This window comes from Pogoniulus pusillus, chromosome 22 (assembly GCF_015220805.1).
Source record: "Pogoniulus pusillus isolate bPogPus1 chromosome 22, bPogPus1.pri, whole genome shotgun sequence".
Classification (NCBI taxonomy): Eukaryota; Metazoa; Chordata; class Aves; order Piciformes; family Lybiidae; genus Pogoniulus; species Pogoniulus pusillus.
In genome coordinates this window covers 18,001,390-18,023,358 of record NC_087285.1, presented here as the reverse complement: position 1 = coordinate 18,023,358, position 21,969 = coordinate 18,001,390, and the positions used below count along the sequence as shown (strand labels likewise).

General features: G+C 47.5%; 1 protein-coding gene across 2 annotated transcripts in view; it reads left to right on the top strand.

Moving 5' to 3' along the window:
• GRIA1 (glutamate ionotropic receptor AMPA type subunit 1) overlaps positions 1–21,969 on the top strand; it is a 156,721-nt gene that overhangs the window by 55,073 nt on the left and 79,679 nt on the right. For both annotated transcript variants that reach the window (XM_064162021.1, XM_064162020.1), the window contains exon 3: positions 20,024–20,263. In XM_064162021.1, the coding sequence (XP_064018091.1) occupies positions 20,024–20,263 (240 nt within the window). The remainder of the gene's footprint in view (positions 1–20,023; positions 20,264–21,969) is intronic.

Genomic DNA, 21,969 nt, shown 5'->3' with positions numbered 1-21,969 from the left:
CTGGCAGCAGCTTTGCTCAAGAGCCACCAGCATGGCAGCCAGCTGTGTGCTGCGCTGGTAGTCATGCACGACCATCATGATTAGATAGACCTGGATTTTCAAAGCTAGCACATCATGAAATTACCCTGAAAGAACAAATGAAGCATTTGGAGGTCATGGTTTTGTTGTAGGAAGGTCTCCAGTCTTTCAGGCAAGAGGTCATTTTGTTCCTCTTCCTTTGAAAACCCTTTAGCCCAGCATGCATGAGCAGGAGGGATGAAGTTATGCTGTGAAAGAAATCACAATGGGTTAAACATTTGAGCTTGTTTGCAAAGTGCCCACTCAACAGCTGGTCACAGGTGAGGTGCCAAGTCTGTGTGTGCTAGCAGAGGAGCATCACACCCATTGCAGTGCTGCCTTGTCCTGCTGCCTGTGTTCCCTTCTCCAAAAGGATGGTGAGAAGAGCAAACAGGGACAGGGAGTGCCCCATGGAGCAGTCAGCATCTCCTGGGGATGTGCATTTCACTGCTGAGCTGTGAACCTCCCACTGGAAAAAACAGTGCAGTGGGTTTGTTCTTCACACTGTCAAACAAAGAGGAGTTTGTGTGAGGGCACTTGGGTCGCACTCCAAAATGGTTTTGTGGTCTCACACAAGTGGCTGCCTCAATCTATGTGATGTGAAATGAGGTTTAAAAAAAAATAAGGTATAGATATCCAGACTTCAGCTAATGAGGTTTGGGAAAATCCTTCCTAAGACAAGGCAGCATTAAAGAAGGGCAAAATGTTGTTGTCTTGGTCCATTTAGAGAGAGAAAAGACAGAGTGATTCAGAAGCACAAGCACATTTTTCTCCACCACCTTCTAAAAGTGGGCACCTTGCCCTTAGATCTCTGAATGCTCCTGCACTCAGCCCTCCTTCACTCTTTCAGTCTCGTTTTGCCCTTTTAGAGCCCCAACTGATTTTGAAATTAAATTGACTGCTCCCCCACCAGTGAACCTGAAGATTGCACGTCCCCTGTTCCTCTTCTCCCTTACACTTTTCACATCTCCTCAGGTCTCCATTATTTCCCATACATTTTCTTTGAAGGGTTTTCCAATAAGGATGTCAGGAGAAGTCTCTTGAGGATCTTTCATCACAAATTCCTTTTGGTTTCATGCCTGAGGACTCTTCTGAGGAGAACCTTAGCAACCTGTGCTCAAGCAGACGTGAGGCATGTACACTCCACAGGCAAGTCACAGCTGAGTGCACACACTGCATCCCTGCAGCCTCATTCAGGAAACTTGTTGTGTTTCCCAGCTGACAAAACTAGATGATAGTTAGACCCAGTGTTATTACGTTGGCCTTGATGTAGTTACCAGGGAGACTGTACTGTAGACAACTTTTTGCACTAAAGCATAGACCATTCTTCCTTCCCAGCCAGAGAGTGAATGATTCTGGGGTTGGAACTAGGTGATCTTTGAGGTCCCTTCCAACCTAAACCATTCTATGATTTTCTCATTGCCCCAGTCCTCCCATGAGAGATTTGAGAATGAAGGTTAAAGACTGGATGGGGCACTTAGTGCCATGGTCTAGTTGATTGGACAGGGCTGGGTGCTAGGTTGGGCTGGATGAGCTTGGAGGTCTCCTCCAGCCTGGTAGATTCTATGATAGAGGTAGATTATAGTCTGACATTGGAATGGGCTGCCCAGGGAGGTGGTGGAGGCACCGTCCCTGGGGGTCTTCAAGAAAAGACTGGATGAGGCACTTAGTGCCATGGTCTGGTTGATTGGATAGGGCTGGGTGCTAGGTTGGCCTGGATGATCTTGGAGGTCTCTTCCAACCTGGTTGATTCTATGATTCTATGGTCTGGTTGACTGAATAGGGCTGGGTGCTAGGTTGGGCTGGATGATCTTTGAGGTCTCTTCCAACCTGGATGATTCCATGATTCTGTGATTTACAGATGTGCCAACAAGTTGATGCAAAGTGACCACGTGCAGAGGGCTTCTGTCAACCAGTCCTGCCTGACATGGCATTCCAGTTCTTCCATTGTCTCACAATGTCAAGAAAGCATCAAACCCTAAGAGTGCACTGATAAAAGCTGTTGCAGGAGATATCCTTGCAGCATACATGAGTTAAGTCCCAATGGACAAAGGTTGCATGTGCCATATGGCTTCCTTATGTGCCTAGCTCCCCAATCCCCTTCAGATCAGTCCAACATCTCTTCTTTAAAGAGAAGTGGTAGTCAGCTAAGTCATGTAAGCATGTTTTGGAAATGCTACCAAGACACCCAGCTGACACCACTCTACTGTCAGGACTGGCAATGCAGGGGAATGATCACAACAAATACTTAAGAAATATGACTGCAGATGTTCACTGCCATGTTAAATATAGGCAGCTGAGAAGAATTTATTTCACAAAGAAATTGGTCTTTTCTCTAGTGGGAGGGTCAGGAACTCAATGTGAAGGCTACACACTCCCCACTGCCACGCTCAGCACCTAAAGTGGGTTGCAGTGCAGAAAGAAGAAAATCACAGTCCTCAGTGCTTTAGCTAGGGCAGTCTCAAGTGGGTAAATGCCAGGCTTCTCCACTACACCCCTGGCTTCTTGTGCACACCAAGCCCTATGAGGAGAGGCTGAGGGAGCTGGTGTGCAGCCTGCAGGAGAGGAGGCTCAGGGCAGACCTCATTGTTCTCTGAAGGGAGGCTGTAGCCAGGTGGGATTGGTCTCTTCTGTCGGGCAGCAACAAAACAAGGGGACACAGTCTCAAGTTGTGCTGGGGGAGGTCTAGGCTGGATGTTAGGAGGAAGTTGTTGGCAGAGAGAGTGATTGGCATTGGAATGGGCTGCCCAGGGAGGTGGTGGAGTCACCGTCCCTGGAGGTGTTGAAGCCAAGCCTGGATGAGGCACTTAGTGCCATGGTCTGCTTGACTGGCTAGGGCTGGGTGCTAGGTTGGACTGGATGATCTTGGAGGTCTCTTCCAACCTTCTTGATTCTATGATTCTATGATAGAGGGATCTGCACCAGTGGTATTTATTTTTGCCTTGTTCCTTCCTTTATTATGCTTTTTCCCACCAGTGACAGCAGCTTTTGCCCTGTCAACTTTCTTTTGTAGATGACAGATCCCCTTGCCTTTCCCCTTGAAGGCTTCTGGAATAAATGGTGCCCTAATTAGGTTAATTATACCTTTAGCCACTTGTTTGCTCACTTTAAATGGACAGTTAAAGTGAGTACACAGCGTAGGTTCCCTGGTTTTCCATGTGTGAAGCCAGTCATCAACATCTGATATGTGAAGCTTTCTCCAACTGTTGTTTCCACTCCATGAAGATGAAGAGTTCCTTGTGCCTCTGTATTCAAGATCTGCCTCACTCAGGGTGGCCAGTGACTCTGATTCCATGCACAAATGGATTTCATCAGAGGCATCCCTCTGCAATGGCAACAGAGGGCTTGAGCCACATCTGGTGAAGAGTGAGAGTTGCTCTGATGCATTTAAAAAGCAGTACAAATTAGCATCCCCCAGTCTGCTGCTGATGCTTTTGTGTCTAAATAATATTTTATAGGTAAAGTGCCTGCTGAGGAGCAGTGAGGTTTTCTCAGCAGCTGCCTAAATCATGTCCTAGTCTCTGGTTTACTTTGAGTAACTGTTTGGGACAGAAGCCACATCTGTATATGTAGTGTCACTGCTCCTGGGTGATGAATGACCCCAAGTTTCTGCCAGCTTCCCTTCCTGTGCTCTGCCTGCCCTCCCCTCGCTCTGCATTTATGCAGAGTGTTTTGCACAATCTCTTTTGCTCTTTACAGCTCTACTAGAGAGCTTCTTTCTTCAGGAGCTAAAAAATTCTTCCAGAATACAAATCAGAAGGGAAAGTGTTTGCATGTAACTAGGCATGTCAGGAAGGGCTCTCAGTGTTTTCCTAACGTTCAGGATGATCCCACATTCTTCTCTCATTTTTCCAGTCTGTTTTCTCAGTCCTGCAGGCAGCACAAGCCTGTTCAGGATAACTGAGATGAGGAGGAATCACAGAAACATCCAGGTTGGAAAAGCCCCTCAGATCACCAAGTCCCACCTATAATCCTACTCTATAAGACTCACCTTAAACCATATCCCTAAGCACCACATCCAAACCACCCTTAAACACATCCAGGGTGGGTGACTCCATCACTTCCCTGGGCAGCTCATTCCAGTCCCTGACCACTCTCTCTGTGAAAAACTTATTCCTAATGTTCAATCTAAACCTCCCCAGCCTCACCTTGAGGCCATTCACCCTTGTTCTGTCCCCAGTTACCTGTGAGAAGAGCCCAGCAGCATCCTCTCCACAATGTCCCTTCAGGTAGCTGTAGACTGTCCTGGGTTAGGGTGGATCCCTCCCCCGCTAGAATAAACTCACCACAACATGGATTTCTTTAGGAAAGGTCAGGGAAAGATGAAATTTTATTTCTTATCGTTTAAATATAACAGTATAAGGAGAAATAAACTATTAGACAAATATAGAAACCTTAACAAAGATGAGGAAGGGGTCAAGCAGCAGCAAAGCAGCAGCAGCCAAAATAGCAGCGGGGGAAGATAGCAGCAGGCGCAGCAGAAGCAGCAAGGGGAAGTCCAAGCTGTGCTTCTAGACATAAAACTCTTGGTTCTTCAATGCAATTATATTACCTTATCCATTGTTGCCATTATATGGCCTGTCCCTAGAATGTTCACCTCTCCACTGTGTCTGAGCTAGAAATCTAGGGACACGAGGGCATGGCTTATGAGGAGAGGCTGAGGGACCTGGGGCTGCTTAGTCTGGAGAAGAGAGAACTTAGAGGGGACTTGATCAATGTTTCTAAGTATCTGAAGGCTGCCAGGAGGGGAGGACAGGCTCTGCTCACTGCTCCCTGGGATAGGACAAGGAGCAGTAGATGTAAGTTGCAGCAAGAGGTTCTGCCTCAACACAAGAGGGAACTTCTTTACTGTAAGGGTCCCAGAGCACTGGCACAGGCTGCCCAGAGAGGTTGTGGAGTCTCCTTCTCTGGAGCCTTTCAAGGCCTGTCTGGATGTGTTCCTGTGTGATCTGTGTTGGATAGGATTGTCCTGCTCCGGCAGGGGGCTTGGACTCAATGATCTCTTTGCATCCCTTCCAACCCCTAACGTCCTGTGAGCCTGTGATTCACAGCTACTCCTGGTATCTTCACTGGCCTCTCCGTAGAGAAGATGACTTTACTATTTTTCCTTAGCATAAATCTTCACTGCAAACACATTCAGGTGGCACATTCAGTAGAAATACTTTTTCCCAAAGTTATTGTCTCTCTAAAAAATATTATTGCAGTGTTTTGTGCCTGAGAATTTGTTTCCACCTGTCACTAACATAAAAGGGAATTGCCTGACCAAGGGTCTTTAAAAGCAAAAGATGCATCCAAGGTGGTTTTATTTAATTGGTGATATGCTTTGGATCTTCTCCCACCACTTGGTCCTTTCCTCAGTCCTTTTCCTCACTGGACCAGTTTGTTATGGGAGGTTGTTTTTATGGGTCCAAGTGCAGGCTCAGGAGAAGCCCACAGCTGTGGAAGTCACCTGTCCTGCTGGTAAAATGACACAGATTCTAGACAACACCTTTTGTGATGAAAATCTTGACTTCCACCTTCTTTCCAATGAAGATCTTGCCATGTAGCTTGCTCCCTGGTTGATGCTTGACATTTTGGGTCACATTCACTCAGGAGCTCTACTTCTACCCACAGATTTATCGGAGCAATGGGCAGAGAGTGGCATCCCTCAGCTCCCCCATCCCCACCATGTGCAGATGCCTTCACCTCCCACAAGAGAAAAACTGTCCTCTACAGCTGCTTGCAGCCAGGGTTTAACAAGTATCACCCCTCCATAGAAGCTCCATCTGGGCACACTAGCTAGATGCACTTCATGTAAACTGTTTGTTCCACCACCCACAGCGAGTGATTTGCACAGAAGTTTCACCAGAGACCATAAAATTGCAAACCATAGGTCCAGATCTCACCATCTGTCACAGTTCTGCATTCCTGCTCCCCAGACAACACAGTCTCCCACTGAGTTTAAAAGATTCCCCCAGCTTAAATTTACTTATTTGGGATTAAAGAAACCCACATCAACAACGAAAAAAAAAGACAACAACCAACCCTGGTGCTCAGAGGCACTGCAGAAACCAAAAACGTGCTAACTATTATCATTTATTGCCCTCACAATGCAGACAGGATTAAAGCTGCTCTAATGACAGGGAAGAAATGGTAATATTCCCCCTGACATTAAGTAGGTCTGAAGAAAGCTACGAGCATAATGGAATGGAACATTAATGTGCAAAGGAAAAATAAACCCCCTACAAGAAATGACTACAGCAAAGGACCACCAAGGGAGGCACTTGAGCTCACAAAAGCCAGCACTCTCAAGATGTCAAAGGAGCTTGTCATTCTGCACCTAACTCAGCCCTCACTGAGGTGTTAAATGGGGTTTCAAAGCCGTTCCTGCCTTCACAGACCTTAGGTGAACACCTTATGCAGCCAGGCAGCACAAAAGGGTTGTGCTCTAGAGGCTTAAGCCTTGCAGGCTGAGTGTGGTTTGCTGCTCTTTTTGGACGGCTCTGATGGCCCCAGTGATTGCAGAAGAGATGGCACTTTTGGAGCAGTGATGGCACATGGAGATTTGGAGCCTCTGCCTTGCTGGCTCAGCAGATACCTGTAAAACAGCCTTGAAAATGCGTTGAGAATATGACTGTGTATAAAGCTGTCAGCTGGTGAGTTTAAGCATTGCTTCCCCCTTCAAACCCCAAGGCCAAGATGCTCTGTCCTGTATGTGAGAGGTTTTGTTTGCAGAAGAATGCTTTTGTGCTGGAGCTGTGCAAGTGATTCTTTCTTTGCCCAGACCTGTGAGACACTCTTTCTGTGGAGAGGTGAGCTTGGTGGTGCTTTCCCCACACAATGCACTTTGTGCCTTTTTGTCTGCTGCCTTTTCTTTTTAAATGAGCAGGGAGTCAACATCAGAAAGGCCAACAATAGCTTACCAGGATAGGGAAACATCCTCTGTGCTTTCTGACAGTCTGCATCAGCCAGCCTCCCTTCTAGACTGGGAGGTATTTTAAGGCAGAGCACATCATCACTGCTGGCTTTCCATTTAGGTACCTCCTTATCCTTTGTTACTTCCTGTGGTAAGCCAGCCAAATCATTTCTCTCCTCTCTGCTGGGAAGATAATTCTCTACTCTGAGGAGGCTATTCAGTGGCTTTGTTTATTGCTATTTAATATGTACACATTACAGTACCTCACAGAGACCTCGTAGCACCATGGCAAACATCCTACAAGCACATGCAGGGTGATAGTGGCACATACAGTGGTTACCCATGTGTGGAGGAAACAGGATAAGAGGAACTTGGAGCCAGTTAGAATTAATAATATTGCCCACAAATAATAGAATCAACCAGGTTGGAAGAGACCTCCAACATCATCCAGTCCAACCTAGCACTCAGCCCTGTCTTATCGACCAGACCATGGCACTAAGTGCCTCATCCAGGCTTTGCTTCAACACCTCCAGGGACAGCAACTCCACCACCTCCCTGGGCAGCCCATTCCAATGCCAATCACTCTCTCTGCCAAGAACTTCCTCCTAACATCCAGCCCAGACCTCTCCCAGCACAATTTGAGGCTGTGTCCCCTTGTTCTCTTGCTGGCTGCCTGGGAGAAGAGCCCAACCCCACCTGGCTACAGCCTCCCTTAGGTTGTAGACAGCAACTATGTGGTGTCTGAGCTATGGCATATCCCAGTGTTTGTTTGAGGACAATACATCCCTGGGGTGTAGAAGGGTTTAGTTAGGGTTTTTTCTTGCCTATGCCCTGGGGTGTAGAAGGGTTTAGTTAGGGTTTTTTCTTGCCTACACCCTGGGGTGTAGAAGGGTTTAGTTAGGGCTTTTTCTTGCCTACACCCTGGGGTGTAGAAGGGTTTAGTTAGGGTTTTTTCTTGCCTATACCCTGGGGTGTAGAAGGGTTTAGTTAGGGCTTTTTCTTGCCTACACCCTGGGGTGTAGAAGGGTTTAGTTAGGATTTTTTCTTGCCTATACCCTGGGGTGTAGAAGGGTTTAGTTAGGGTTTTTTCTTGCCTATACCCCGGGGTGTAGGAGGGTTTAGTTTTGTTTTTTTTTTTTCTTGTCAATTAACTATCAGGGAGCCATTCTTTAAAGAAATAAACCCCTCTCTTTTCATATGTATCCATACAATTAAAAGCTGGACACACCAGGACCATGCCCAATCTGACTCTTCAGAGTCCAACACCTGCTTTGCCTGGCTGCAGGTGACTGTAAGCTGGAAAGATTTAAGGGGGCTGACACCTGAGACCAAGAAACTCAGCGCTTTCATATTTATACCTGAGTATAAATGCATGCCCAGGGATTGCTTGAGACCAGGGATAAATCATTGCAAAGGGTGTGCATGCACGTGTGTGTGTGTGTTTTGCCAGCTTCTTTGGATGCTTCGAGTGGGAAGAAGCAGAGTGCTAATAAATGAAGTTGTTACTTGTCAGTCTGTCATCATGAAAGGCTTACAATTAGTTGTGCTAGCCCAGTGGCAGGCAAGGATAAGGTTTTATGCACTGTAGCACAAAACAATTAAAGCTGGAAATTCAGAAGGAGGAGTGTGGGGGGAAATAAATAAAAGAGGAGCAGGGAGAAAGGAGCTTATAGATGCTCACCTCTGACTGCACCGGGAGGAGCAGGCTCAGGGCACAAGCCCACACCGTTGCTGATTTGAGTGCTGGTGCAGCTGTCCAGGTGCTGTTATGCAGCTCGCTGTGTGTGGCTTGTGGCTTTCAGATAAGCAGGTGCTCTCAGCACGTTCCACGTATTTGGCTCAGCGTCTGGGAAGGGAAAGGTTTAACACCACCACGAGAAGCAGAAAAGGAGGCTTGGGACACAAATCAGGTCTCGGCACTTCCGAGTGTTGGCTGAGATCCCAAAGCAAGGTGCAAAACATGACTAGAGCCAGGACTGGAAGAGGTTTGCTGGATCACTCAGTCTCCTGCTAACACTGATCACCAGATGAGACCTTCCTACTCAGATTTACCTTCCAAGTACAGCTGTTCTGACTGCCCATCTTGCTGGTAAATGCAAGGTTATGTCTCTGCATGACAATAGCTGTGTTGCAACTTACCTTAGTCTGTTCTTCAGTTGCCTGCCAAATCACAACATTTGGTTCTGGTGTTGTGCTTTACAGTGGCATCCAGCAGTCCAAGAGGCTAGAATCCTGTAGATTACAAGTAGCCAAAGACACACAAGGTAGGATTACAATAGAAAATTAACAGACCTTGAGCTGGTAGGGCAGGGAGCGAGGCTGGTGCAGAGCTGCAGCTAAAAACAGTCTTGTTTGGCACCTTCACCACAAACCTGGAAGGAGTATAAGTATCATAACTGAACTCCATACCTGGAACAGACCCCAGGAAAGGGGAAACAGGCACATTATTATGGGCAGGAAAGAATCCTAATGACACAGGTAAGAAAAATTACCAAAATGCTGTTTTCTCAACTGAGGGCAAGCCCACAAATCTCAGATATACCCCAGGGAACACAGCAGAGACTCAGACATCAGTTTGGTTTCCACACTGGCATATCTGCAAAAGCAGAGCCTAGAGAAAACCTGAGTGTCTCTGCACATGGTTTATGAATCAGAAGGATAAAAAATGAAATCATGGGGATGAGGATTAAGAAAGGAGAAGGAGTTGCTGAGGTAGATATCAACACCCTCCTTCCCCAAGGGAGGCAACAATAACGTTGGGATAATAGTCTGATTTTACCATTGCAACCTGCAGCCAGTTTCAAGACAGACACTTACAAAATCCTCATCAGAACCTGGGGCTTGCTCTGAAGACAGGGAGAGGCTTTAATTTCTATGAAGAGGTATAATGTATTAGGGAAAGAAAAGGAGCCACAGAAGACAAAATACATTTCATCTGCAGCGAGTCCTTTATGTGACACATTCACTTTCTGCTACCGCTGATCTTCTCCCCTCCCAACCCCCCACTCCCCTCTTTTTACTCTGTTTTCATAATTCAGTTCTTACAAGCCAGAATTAAGTGTTGTGCTGAATCAAGAGCAGTGTGCTACGCAGGCTGTGGGCATGGTGCTTTGTTCTTGTGCTTTGTTGTTGTTCCTGCTCCCCAGCACTCAGTTTTCCTAGCCCATCGCTGTTTGCAGAAGGACCAATCTAACAGAAAAGGCAGCAAAAGCAAAGCTGGTTCAAGCCTCATCCCTCACCTCTTTTTATAACATCATTGTCTCTTTTTCCTCTGTAGTAATCTGGCTTTAATATTTATGACTCTGCTTCAGACGTGGAGAGTTCAATGAGGGCAGAGTTTTGTGTTTCTATTTCATTGCAGGGAGTCAGATGAGAGGAGGGATAGCTGCAACATCAGTCTTTAGCTAGGGACCCTGTGAGGCATCACCCCTCCTTTTAGGGGAGCTGCAGGGTAGCTTGAGATGAGAGTACTGAGCGGCAGATGGTAGCTGCTTTTGTAGAGCTTGCCTTTGACAGAGAGGTTCAAATCATCTTCCCATGGCCTGATCTTTCACCACCATGATTATAATTCAGTGTAATGACAGAGAGCCCACATCACTAGTTTTTGTTGACCAAAGCACTATGCTACTCCTTTGTCAACAGCATGTGAGAAAGAAGCACCCCAAATCCAATCTGCTCTGAAGGGAAGCTTCTCATTTGTCAGACAGGCAAACTAAGACTGATTTGTCAGGCAGGCAAACTTAACTCGAAAAATGGAAACTATCAGCATAAACAGTTAAGAGCAGCTCTTCACTCATAGACTGTGGTTTAAATATGAAGGAAGGAAAACAAATCTTCACGTAGAAATCAACACTATTCAGCTTCCATGATACAGTGGTGCAGGAGGATGATGGAAGGCAGCACACTTGGTGCATGAAAGAGAGGGATATTTTTGTTTGTGATATCACATCAGCCTGATTTGCAGTTGATCAAATACCAGATCGATCATCTGGACAAGGGGATTGACTCCAGCATCAGTAAGTTTGCAGATGGCAGTAAGCTAGGAGCAGGTGTGGATCTGTTGGAGGGTAGGAGAGCCCTGCAGAGGGACCTGGACAGGCTGGATGGGTGGGCAGAGGCCAATGGGATGAGATTTAACAAGGCCAAGTGCAGGGTTCTGCACTTTGGCCACAACAATCCCAAGCAGAGCTGCAGGCTGGGGACAGAGTGGCTGAGAGCAGCCAGGCAGAGAAGGACCTGGGGGTGCTGGTAGATAGTAGCTGAACATGAGCCAGCAGTGTGCCCAGGTGGCCAAGAGAGCCAATGGCATCCTGGCCTGCATCAGGAACAGTGTGGCCAGTAGGACAAGGGAGGTTATTCCTGCCCTCTACTCAGCACTGGTCAGGCCACACCTTGAGTGCTGTGTCCAGTTCTGGGATCCTCAATTCAAGAGAGATGCTGAGGTGCTGGAAGGTGTCCAGAGAAAGGCAACAAAGCTGGTGAGGGGCCTGGAGCACAGCCCTGTGAGGAGAAGCTGAAGGAGATGGAGGTGTGCAGCCTGCAGCAGAGGAGGCTCAGGGCAGAGCTCATTGCTGTCTACATCTACCTGAAAGGAGGCTTTAGCCAGGAGGAGGTTGGTCTCTTCTGCCAGGGAACCAGCAACAGAACAAGAGGACACAGTCTCAAGTTGAGCAATCAGGGGAGGTCTAGGCTGAATATTAGGAGGAAGTTGTTGGCAGATAGAGTGATTGGCACTGGAATGGGCTGCCCAGGGAGGTGGTGGAGTCGCTGTCCCTGGAGGTGTTGAAGCAAAGCCTGGCTGAGGCACTTAGTGCCATGGTCTGGTTGACTGGCTAGGGCTGGGTGCTAGGTTGGCCTGGATGATCTTGGAGGTCTCTTCCAACCTGCTTGATTCTATGCTTCTATGAAATATATGGGGATGTCTTCTGTCAGCTAAATCCATGCATGGAGCACTGAGGGAGTGTGGAGTCTGTTTGGCTTTCCCCTGGTAGGAGAAATCTGTGGGAACATGCTGTCATTGGGATGTGCTGAAGAGATGCGCTCTGGCACCTACGCTACACTGGAGAGCTGTGAGGACAAACATTTGGGAGGAAAGCTGAACTGATCCTAATTGAAGCAGGCACTAGTGCTCTTTCACTGAAATTCCACCAGCTTCACCAACCCCCACGTCAGGTCCTCCATCACCAGGTGAGGATCGCCTCCAGGCAGGGCATGCTAAAAATACATTACACATGCTCATCCCCCCTCCTCCTCCCTGCATGTGAACACACAGGCTCCAAGTGAGCAAAGAAAAGTGTGTGGGAACTGCTCCTTGACACCACTGCTGCCAATGAGTGGGTACTGCTGCAAGTCAGATTTTGTTTCTCTGCCCCAGGAGGTTTGGAAAGATGAAGGAGGTGCTGCACTGATATTGGGTCTGCAGGCACTGCAAGGGTAGTCTTTAGCAGCTTACAGAGGACAGACTGAGCTGACTACTTTAATGCACCTGAAGTCTGGCCACACTTATTTTGCAGTTGGTAAAAGGCATTTGATAATTTGGTTTCTGGATTAAGTGCTAAGCATGCTGGATTGGGAGTTTGCAGTGATTTCTTAGATCATAGAATAGATCACAGAATTAACTCCAAGATCATCCAGTCCAACCTAGCACCCAGCCCTAGACAATCAACCAGACCATAGCACTAAGTGCCTCAGACAGGCTTTGCTTGAACACCTCCAGGGAAAGTGACTCCATCACCTCCCTGGGCAGCCCATTCCAATGCCAATCACTCTCTCTGGGAAGAACTTCCATCTAACATCCAGCCTCCCCCAGCACAACTTGAGACTATGTCCCCTTGTTCTGTTGCTGCTTGCCTGGCAGAAGAGACCAACCCCACCTGGCTGCAACTTCCCTTCAGGTAGTTGTAGACAGCAATGAGGTCTGCCCTGAGCCTCCTCTTCTGCAGGCTGCACATCCCCAGCTCCCTCAGCCTCTACTCATAGGCTTTGTCTTCCAGGCTCCTCACAAACTTTGTCACCCTTCTCTGGACACCTTCCAGCATCTCAACATCTCTCTTGAATTGAGAATCTTCTTACCTTGAAGTGTACATTTCCAAATTGCACTTTCCTTTTCCTCCCTGCTTGGTCCATGAGGAAGAGTTTGCCTCAGATCCTCACAACATCTGCATCTCAGCACTGTAGAATGGCTTTCCTGGCGATGGTGCTGTGTCTTCCCTCCTAGATGCATCTCAGATATGACATCCTGCTGGGTTAGCAAGGCCTTTGAGATCTGTCAAGGACCATCTGGGTTTTTTATTTCTTTCTGCAAGAAAGAACATGAGTTGTTTGTGTGGAACATCTGGAGATATTTCCTCTAATCCATTTTTTAACTGCTCATGTGGCTTTGGGTATTAGCACTGTCTCTGCTACTTCTCTCACAGAGGCATGCAGCAGTTGTCTCCCAAGAGTCAACCAAGCCATATTGTTGGCTCCCTCCAGGGGTAGCTGGGTAAAGCTTAATGGTCCATGAAATACAGAAAGTCAGTAGAAATGATCTAATGTCCCTTTCTAGTCTTAAACTCAATGAAATGGTGAAGCTTCTGCTTCTAAAGGAAATGGTAGATGAACAGTTGCCAGGATCTCCTACCAGGCTTCTTCTTCAGCTGTGTCCATAGGGAGCAGTTCCCTTTTTACAGTCCTTTTCTCAGACTCTCAGCAGAATTGTACCAGTTTCACTCCTGGAGACCAAATCCTCTTTCCCATCCTTCTGTGCAACCCATTTGCCCTTTCTCCTCCCTCAACAGCTGATATTGTTCCAACATCTCTTCGTGGTGACCACCACTGTAACTTCTTGGTTTCTCTTGTGCTTTTACCAAACTCCAAGTGAGGAATCTGTTAGATCTGACATTTGTCTTTCACATGGATCAGATCAATCCAACACTTCCAAGATCCCTCTGCTCCTGCTAAGCACAGAAATTGATCTTGTGCATCTATTCTCTGTGTGTCTGATTGAGAGGTTTAGCCAAAAAGTGTCTACCCTAATAGATTCAGAAGATCCCCTTTGCTTTCCTCTCCTGCAGAGAAAATGTCCAATTCAAAGCTGTGCTCCTGTACTTTTCTTTATCTTGGAAGCACTTACAAAGGGGACCAGAACTGCTGTTCTTCAGCTACTGAGTAGGTGACTGATCCTGAGTGTGCTCTCAATAAAATCAGTGTTTCCTCTGTCTGATGTAATGCTTTACCTTGAATAGTTCCATTTGAAAAGAGAAAATTCAGACAAACTGCAGGACTACAAAACCTAAAGTCTGAGCTTTCAAGCATGAGTGAGGCACATGAGATTTTGCCTCAAGGATGCATCAGATTCATGGTGGTTACCTTTCCACCAGAGAGAGAGAGAGAGGGGAGGCCTCTTCCTCCTTGGTCTGCCACATCAGTCACTTTTTTAACTATCTTGGAAAGTTGTTTGGATTTTTACTGTAAGTCAGAAGTGGTTTTAGAACAGTCTGAGGAGCTCTCACCTCACATGGCTGCAACAGGCACTGTGGACTTGTGTCCATAGCGCAGAAGGTTGTCACTGGGTTGTCTTTCCCGTGCAACCAGGTGACAATCAAGTTAATGCCTCTGCTTTGACCTGAGTTTGTTTGTGAAATGGCACTAAGAAACTTCAGTGAGAGCTCCTGTGTCTGGACAGAGAGAGGGATATGGAGTGTCTGTGGTGCCTGGTACAGTACACCCTGGGAATGTCCAAGGCAACCTGATTAATTATACAAGACTGATCAGGATGAATACAGTAGGAGTTGCTGTGGCTGTCAGTTGTTGTTAACTAGATTTTCTGAGGATTTGTTTAGAATTGCAAATCCATCGTAAGATAATGGCACAATTAAAGTCCAGGACAGATGTTTTCTATCATTCCTGCAGCCCAGAGGCCAAGAACAGCACATGGGAACTGTGGCTAACATCTGCATTTACACACAAGTAAATGCTCTTTACTCATGCTCACATCCTGGAGAAGAGGAGGCTCAGGGGTGATCTTATTACTGTCTACAACTACCTGAAGGGACATTGTAGCCAGGTGGGGGGTGGGCTCTTCTCCCAGGCAACCAGCAATAGAACAAGGGGACACAGTCTCAAGTTGTGCCAGAAGTTCTTCACAGAGAGAGTGATTTCCCATTGGAATGGGCTGCCCAGGGAGGTGGTGGAGGCACCGTCCCTGGGGGTCTTCAAGAAAAGACTGGCTGAGGCACTTAGTGCCATGGTCTGGTTGATTGGCTAGGGCTGGGTGATAGGTTGGACTGGATGATCTTGGAGGTCTCTTCCAACCTGGTTGATTCTATGATTCTATGATCCTTGGATATGCAAACTTTGATGATTTCCTCACCTGCTGGAATGATCTTCAAAGGCTGAACTGTCCAATTTCAACTATTAGAGCTTATTCCCAAAACGACCACAACTCTCTGCTGCAGTAAGAGCCAGGCTGTGGCCACTCATCTGATAGCAGCTGGCATAAGGTTTGCAAAGCACCAGAAGAGCTCAGCTTCTTGGGCTTTCCATTTCAATATGATATTTGTCCCTTTTATGTTTCTTTATCTTTTGAGAAAAGCATCACTCAGAGGCCAGTGGCTGCTGAAGAACTGATAAACTTCCCACTAGAAAAACAAACACACTTTAAAATGATTGCTTCCTCCAGCTATAGATTACAATTCTTAGCACTGTGTTATTAGGAAGTTGGAGAGCAAGCAAATCATAGAATCACAGAATCAACCAGGTTGGAAGAGACCTCCAAGATCATCCAGTCCAACCTAACACCCAGCCCTAGCCAGTCAACATAGTCCCTTCCCAGCTTTCTTGTAGCCCCCTTCAGATGCTGGAAGGCCACAAGAAGGTCTCCTCAGAGCCTCCTCCTCTCCAGACTGAACAACCCTGAATCTCTCATCTGCCCTCTCAAAAAACAAAACATTGAAAATTAAGTGGTTAAGATGGAAATTTCCCAACCTGATTTTCACAAACATCACTGTTAGGAAATTTGCTTACTAAAATGATTAAAGCAAATGTCATAGAATCATAGAATCAGCCAGGTTGGAAGAGACCTCCAACATCATCCAGGCCAACCTAGCACACAGCCCTAGATAACCAACCAGACCATGGCACTATGTGCCCCAGCCAGGCTTGGCTTCAACACCTCCAGGCACAAAGACTTCACCACCTCCCTGGGCAGCCCATTCCAATGCCAATCACTCTCTCTGCCAACAACTTCCTCCTAACATCCAGCCTAGACCTCCTCTGGCACAACTTGAGACTGTGTCCCCTTGTTCTGTTGCTGCTTGCCTGGCAGAAGAGACCAACCCCACCTGGCTACAGCCTCCCTTCAGGTAGTTGCAGAGAGCAATGAGGTCTGCCCTGAGCCTCCTCTTCTGCAGGCTGCACACCCCCAGCTCCCTCAGCCTCTCCTCACAGGGCTGTGCTCCAGGCCCCTCACCAGCTTTGTCACCCTCCTCTGGACAACATTCCAGCATCTCAACATCTCTGTTGAATTGAGGATCCCAGAACTGGACACAGTACTCAAGGTGTGGCCTGAGCAAGGCTGAGTACAGGGCACCTTTTTAATTATTTTTTTTATTATTCTCCCCCCCAACCCTTTTTTATTATTCCTTCTTCCTCCCTTTTTTCACTATTTCTCTTCCCATCCATTTTATTATTATTCCTTTCCTCCCCCTTTTTATTATTATTCCTTTTCCCCTCCCCTTTTTATTATTCCTTCCCCCCCCCTTTTTTTTAATATTCCTTTCCCCCCTTTTTTTATTATTCCTTTTCTCCTCCTTTTTATTATTGCTCCTTTTCCCCCTTTTTTATTATTATTCCTTTCCCCCCTTTTTTCCCTTATTTTTCCTTCCCCTCCTTTTTTATCATCCTTTTTGCCCCCTCATTTTTATTATTCCTTCCCCCCTCTTTTTTTTTTTTGTTATTCCTTCCCCCCTATTTTTTAATTTTCATTATTCCCCCCCCAGATTATCTGCCTTGTCCATAGCCTCTCTCATCCTGAAAACACAAAGCAAGGTGGGGTTCTTTCCAAGCTCACTAATGACAAAGACTGTTCATTCTCCCAGCCATCTTTTGGTGCAATCTGTTTCAAGCCCTGGGTTTGATGAGTGTTTCAGAACAGTGTAGGAGGGCTGCGGAGTGTGACTGAGCCACACAGTTAAAGAAAAAAAAAGAAAAGGCAAAAAGAAAAAAAGTCCCCCCCAAAACTAAATAGAAATAGATTCATTTCACATAGAAAATACCATTCAAAGCCACCATGGTTTGCCCAAACCAAACCAAGTTAGCTGAGTTTGTTGATTGGATTATTGCGTTGGGCTCTTCAGCTGCCTTGAGAATGTCACTTTAATCATTCGGTGAGTCTGAAGCTTGGGTCTCCAGAGATGATGCTCTGATCTCTCACATATGGTCTGTCTCACTGCTCATTAGGCCCACTGCTCCAGTCACATGGAAATAATGTTCAGGCTGTTTCTATGCTTGTCTGCTACTTTTCCTCCTGAATGTGTCAGTCTCATGATGAGGGCAGCGACTCCAGCTGATACGGCATAAATGCTGATTGCAAAGAGAGATGCTGCTGTGACAATAGACAGAGGAGGGTTTATTTCCATCGTGCTTTGGGCTTCACACTGGGCTTGCACCACAGAAATTAAGGAGGAGGAGCTGAGGTATGTGAGAGCATGGATGTTGAGCAGTGATTCTATGATTCTATTGAGGCACTTAGTGCCATGGTCTAGTTGACTGGCTAGGGCTGGGTGCTAGGTTGGGTTGGATGATCTTGGATCTTTTCCACCCTGGTTGATTCTATGTGAGAAGAGGATGTGTGACCTGGGGACAAAATGCTGGGCTGAGATGCCCCAGGCCTGAGCTCAGCTCCAAAAGGATGGAAGAATTCTCAACAGTGTGATGAGATCCAGTTCTCAGCTCTCAACACTGTGCCACTTTGAAAATCTTACTGCTTTGCTTTGGTGGTGAGATGGGAGCAGGGACTTGCTTTGCACAGTGTGAAGCAGGATTTTGTGCTCTCTCCTCTGTCAGTAGAGAAGTGAGGAACAAGGTAATCTTGTCCAGGATGGCTGTAAGCCAGTTGGGAATGACGTCTGGTCCCCTCTGGAGAGACAGAGCTTGGATGGAGCCCAGCTAAGGATGCAGTAAGCTCAAGTTTAGATGACTATCTGCAGCCATGGTGAATGTTCAGCACTGGCAGCTACCAGCAGAAACCAAGTTAAGGGATTCCCAAACAGCGCAGAGTGCTTGTCAGGGGACCCCAAAATGTCACATCCAACTTCTCACCCTGTACTCCACTGGGGGAGCTGCTGAATGATGTGTGAAGTGTTGAGTCAGGATAAGTGTCACAGCCAAAGGTCCTCAGAGTCAGAGTGACAACAGGAGGAGACACTAGTGCTAGGAGTTCTGACACAGGGAAAATGCTGTCACTGCCACCACCTCCAGCTTGGAGACTTATTGATGGGAACTTGGGATGTGCCATAAACCAGGGTGACATTAAACGAGGCTGACTGTCTCAGGGCCTAAGTTTTGCAAGCCAAAGTGTGAACGTTCTCTGCCTTGCTGAGATCCTGAGGCAGTTTTCCAGCAGCTCTCACAACCTCATTAAGTGCTCTCCCAACAGGGGCTCTGACCTGAGAGCTCTCCCTGCACAGCACAGTGCCAGCTGCTGAGATCAGACACAAACATCTGCCAGAAAACCCTGCTAACACTCCTTATGCAAACCTCCTGGGCCACCACCACCACCTCCTTGGGCCCACAGCCTTTCCTACCATGGCTTTGTGAGGAGACCACAAACTGCCATGAAGCTGTCCCAAAGTACCAAGGCAGAGCTGATGTCAGAGGCTCTGATTGCAGTGCCAGCAGCTCATGCCTCAGGACAAACCTCCCTGTAGCTAAGCTATGCCTGCATTGAGTCTAGGTGAACTTTTGCTGAGATGCCCTCTCAGGTTCTGAGATCAAACTCTTGGTTTCCTCCCAGAGTCCTTGACTGCAAAGGGCTGTACTGTCAAAGAAATGCTTTCCTTCTGCTCCCCAAATGCACCTGGGACTGTGATAATGAGCTCCAAGTGAAGCCTTTCTCCCTCCATACAAAACAGCTCCAGTGGCCAGAGAGCTGCCATGCCAAACAAACAGAGCTTGGTGTTACCATGTACTTCTGCTGAGAGGTTCCTTTGTTCAGATAACATCTTTTGTCCCAGAAGCAGCACAACCTTCAGCAGAGCCCTGAGGTGACTGAATTCACTCTACTGTGTCACTTCTGACTTTCCCCTTGTACTTGGCTTTGGTGAAGCCACACCTTGAGTATTGTGTTCAGTTTTGGGCACCACAATGCAAGAGAAATGTGGAGGTGCTGGAGCTGGTCCAGAGAAGGGTAACGAAGCTGGTGAAGGGCTTGGTGGATTACGAGGAGTGACTGAGATGGGGATGGTTGAGGAAGAGACCTCTTCAGATGGCTGAGGGCAGACTTCATTTCTGCCAACAACTACCTGAAGGGACATTGTGGAGAGGCTGCTGCTGGGCTCTTCTCACAGGGAATTGGAGACACAACAAGGGGGAATGGCCTCAAGCTGAGGCTGAGGAGGTTTAGATTGGACATTAGGAAAAAGTCTTTCCTGGAGAGAGTGGTCAGGGACTGGAATGAGCTGCCCAGGGAGGCAGTGGAGACACCCACCCTGGATGTGTTTAAAAGTCATCTGGATGTGGTGCTTAGGGCTACGGTTTAAGGTGAATCTTGTAGAGTAGGGTTCTATGTTGGACTTGGTGACCCTGAGGAGCTTTTCCAACTGGAATGTTTCTGTGATTCCTCTTCATCTCAGTTATCCTGAGCAGGATAACTCTGCCTGCCAAAGGCAAAGAAATGTGTGTGGAGATGAAAGGCAGAGCACCCCAGGGCCACAAGCCCTATTCTTCACCAGGTTGTGTTCACCAGCCCCCAGCCCTCAGGGCAAAATGCCGCAGTCTAGAGAGCCATCAGCTTCTCTCAGGGAAAAAGGTTTCTTCTGGTGACTTCTCTGACACTTTGTGAGCTTCCCTCACGCCCTTTGTCTCCTGCAGTCTGCTCGCAGTTCTCCAAGGGCGTCTATGCCATCTTCGGCTTTTACGAGCGCAGGACGGTCAACATGCTCACCTCCTTCTGCGGAGCTCTGCACGTCTGCTTCATCACACCCAGCTTCCCCGTCGACACCTCCAACCAGTTTGTGCTCCAGCTTCGCCCAGAGCTCCAGGATGCCCTCATCAGTGTCATCGAGCACTACAGCTGGCAGAAGTTTGTGTACATTTACGACGCTGACCGGGGTAAGCCGCAGGCACATGGCAAGGCTCACCAGGCAGTGAAACGGAGTGCTTGAGCTGGAGTCTTTAGCCTTAGGGAGTCATCTTACTGTGGGTGGTTTCTTTGACCACAGCAACCCCAAGCAGCGCTATAGGCTGGGGACTGAGTGGCTGGAGAGCAGTCAGGAGGAAAGGGACCTGGGAGTACTGATAGACAGTAAGCTGAAGATGAGCCAGCAGTGTGCCCAGGTGGCCAAGAGAGCCAATGGCATCCTGGCCTGCATCAGGAACAGTGTGGCCAGTAGGTCAAGGGAGGTTACTCTTCCCCTATACTCAGCACTGGTCAGACCACACCTTGAGTGCTGTGTCCAGTTCTGGGCCCCTCAATTCAAGAGAGATGTTGAGGTGCTGGAAGGTGTCCAGAGAAGGACAACAAAGCTGGTGAGGGGCCTGGAGCACAAATCCTATGAGGAGAGGTTGAGGGAGCTGGGCCTGTTTAGCCTGGAGAAGAGGAGGCTCAGGGGTGATCTTATTATGGTCTACAGCTACCTGACGGGGCATTGTAGGCAGGTGGGGGGTGGCCTCTTCTCCCAGGTAACCAGCAATAGAACAAGGGGACACAGCCTCAAGTTGTGCCAGGGTAGGTATAGGCTGGATGTTAGGAAGAAGTTCTTCACAGAGAGAGTGATTTCCCATTGGAATGGGCTGCCCAGGGAGGTGGTGGAGGCACCGTCCCTGGGGGTCTTCAAGAAAAGCCTGGCTGAGGCACTTAGTGCCATGGTCTTGTTGATTGTATAGGGCAGGGTGCTAGGTTGGACTGGATGATCTTGGAGGTCTCTTCCAACCTGCTTGATTCTATGGTGGCTGAAAGGGTGGGGTGAAGAAAGGTTCATTCTGTGCCTTCCCTGTTCTCTACTCCTTTTTGAGATGTCCATTACTGTTGAAGGTAGAGCATTGATCTAACTGAAGGTTTAGTCTGACCCTGTACGCCTGTGCTCAGTCAGGTCTGAGCCCCATCAACAGGAGAATTAATTAACAAGTAACAATAAAAGTGTTGGAGTTTCAAAAGGGGAAATCACTTACATTGAATAGGTCCCATATTGGATAGTTCTTTCAAACTCAAGGCCACCAAGTCCATGTTTATCAATGTGAGCCATCAGTTGTTCAGGTCTCACCTGAGCCCACATCCAGTCACGTTCCTGGCCAGTAGCTTGCCAAACTCCAGGTTCCCTGTGTTAGTTGTCCATCTAAAATAACATAAGCCTTTCTGGATTCTCAGGAGATATTGTCTGACTTTTTAAACCATGAGCAGAATTAGTGGGCTCATTGCTCTCTGATCCAGTTTCCCCAGTTCTCATATGCCTTTTAAACTTCAGTCTTGGAGTCTGAGCACAAAATGGGCTTGTGAGGAACAGCACAGAGGTAAGGGTGATTCACAGCTCAGTCCTGGAAGGTGTCAGTAATGGTGGCCTGAAGAGACAAGAAGACAGCATAAAATCATCCCACTCTTCTTTCTGTTGTCAGAGGCATGGGCATGCTGAGTATCCCAAAAGGGCTGCAGTATTCAGGGCTAACAGGACTCCAGGACAGCCCTGACTCTGAAAGGCTGTGCATGTAATTTAGGAAAGATCCTTTTCAAACAGTGAGGTTTTCTCATGAGATGCTAAGAGAGACAGGGACACTGAATATGATTGTGGATTGTGATTGCTGAGGGTGTCCCTAACCCCAGG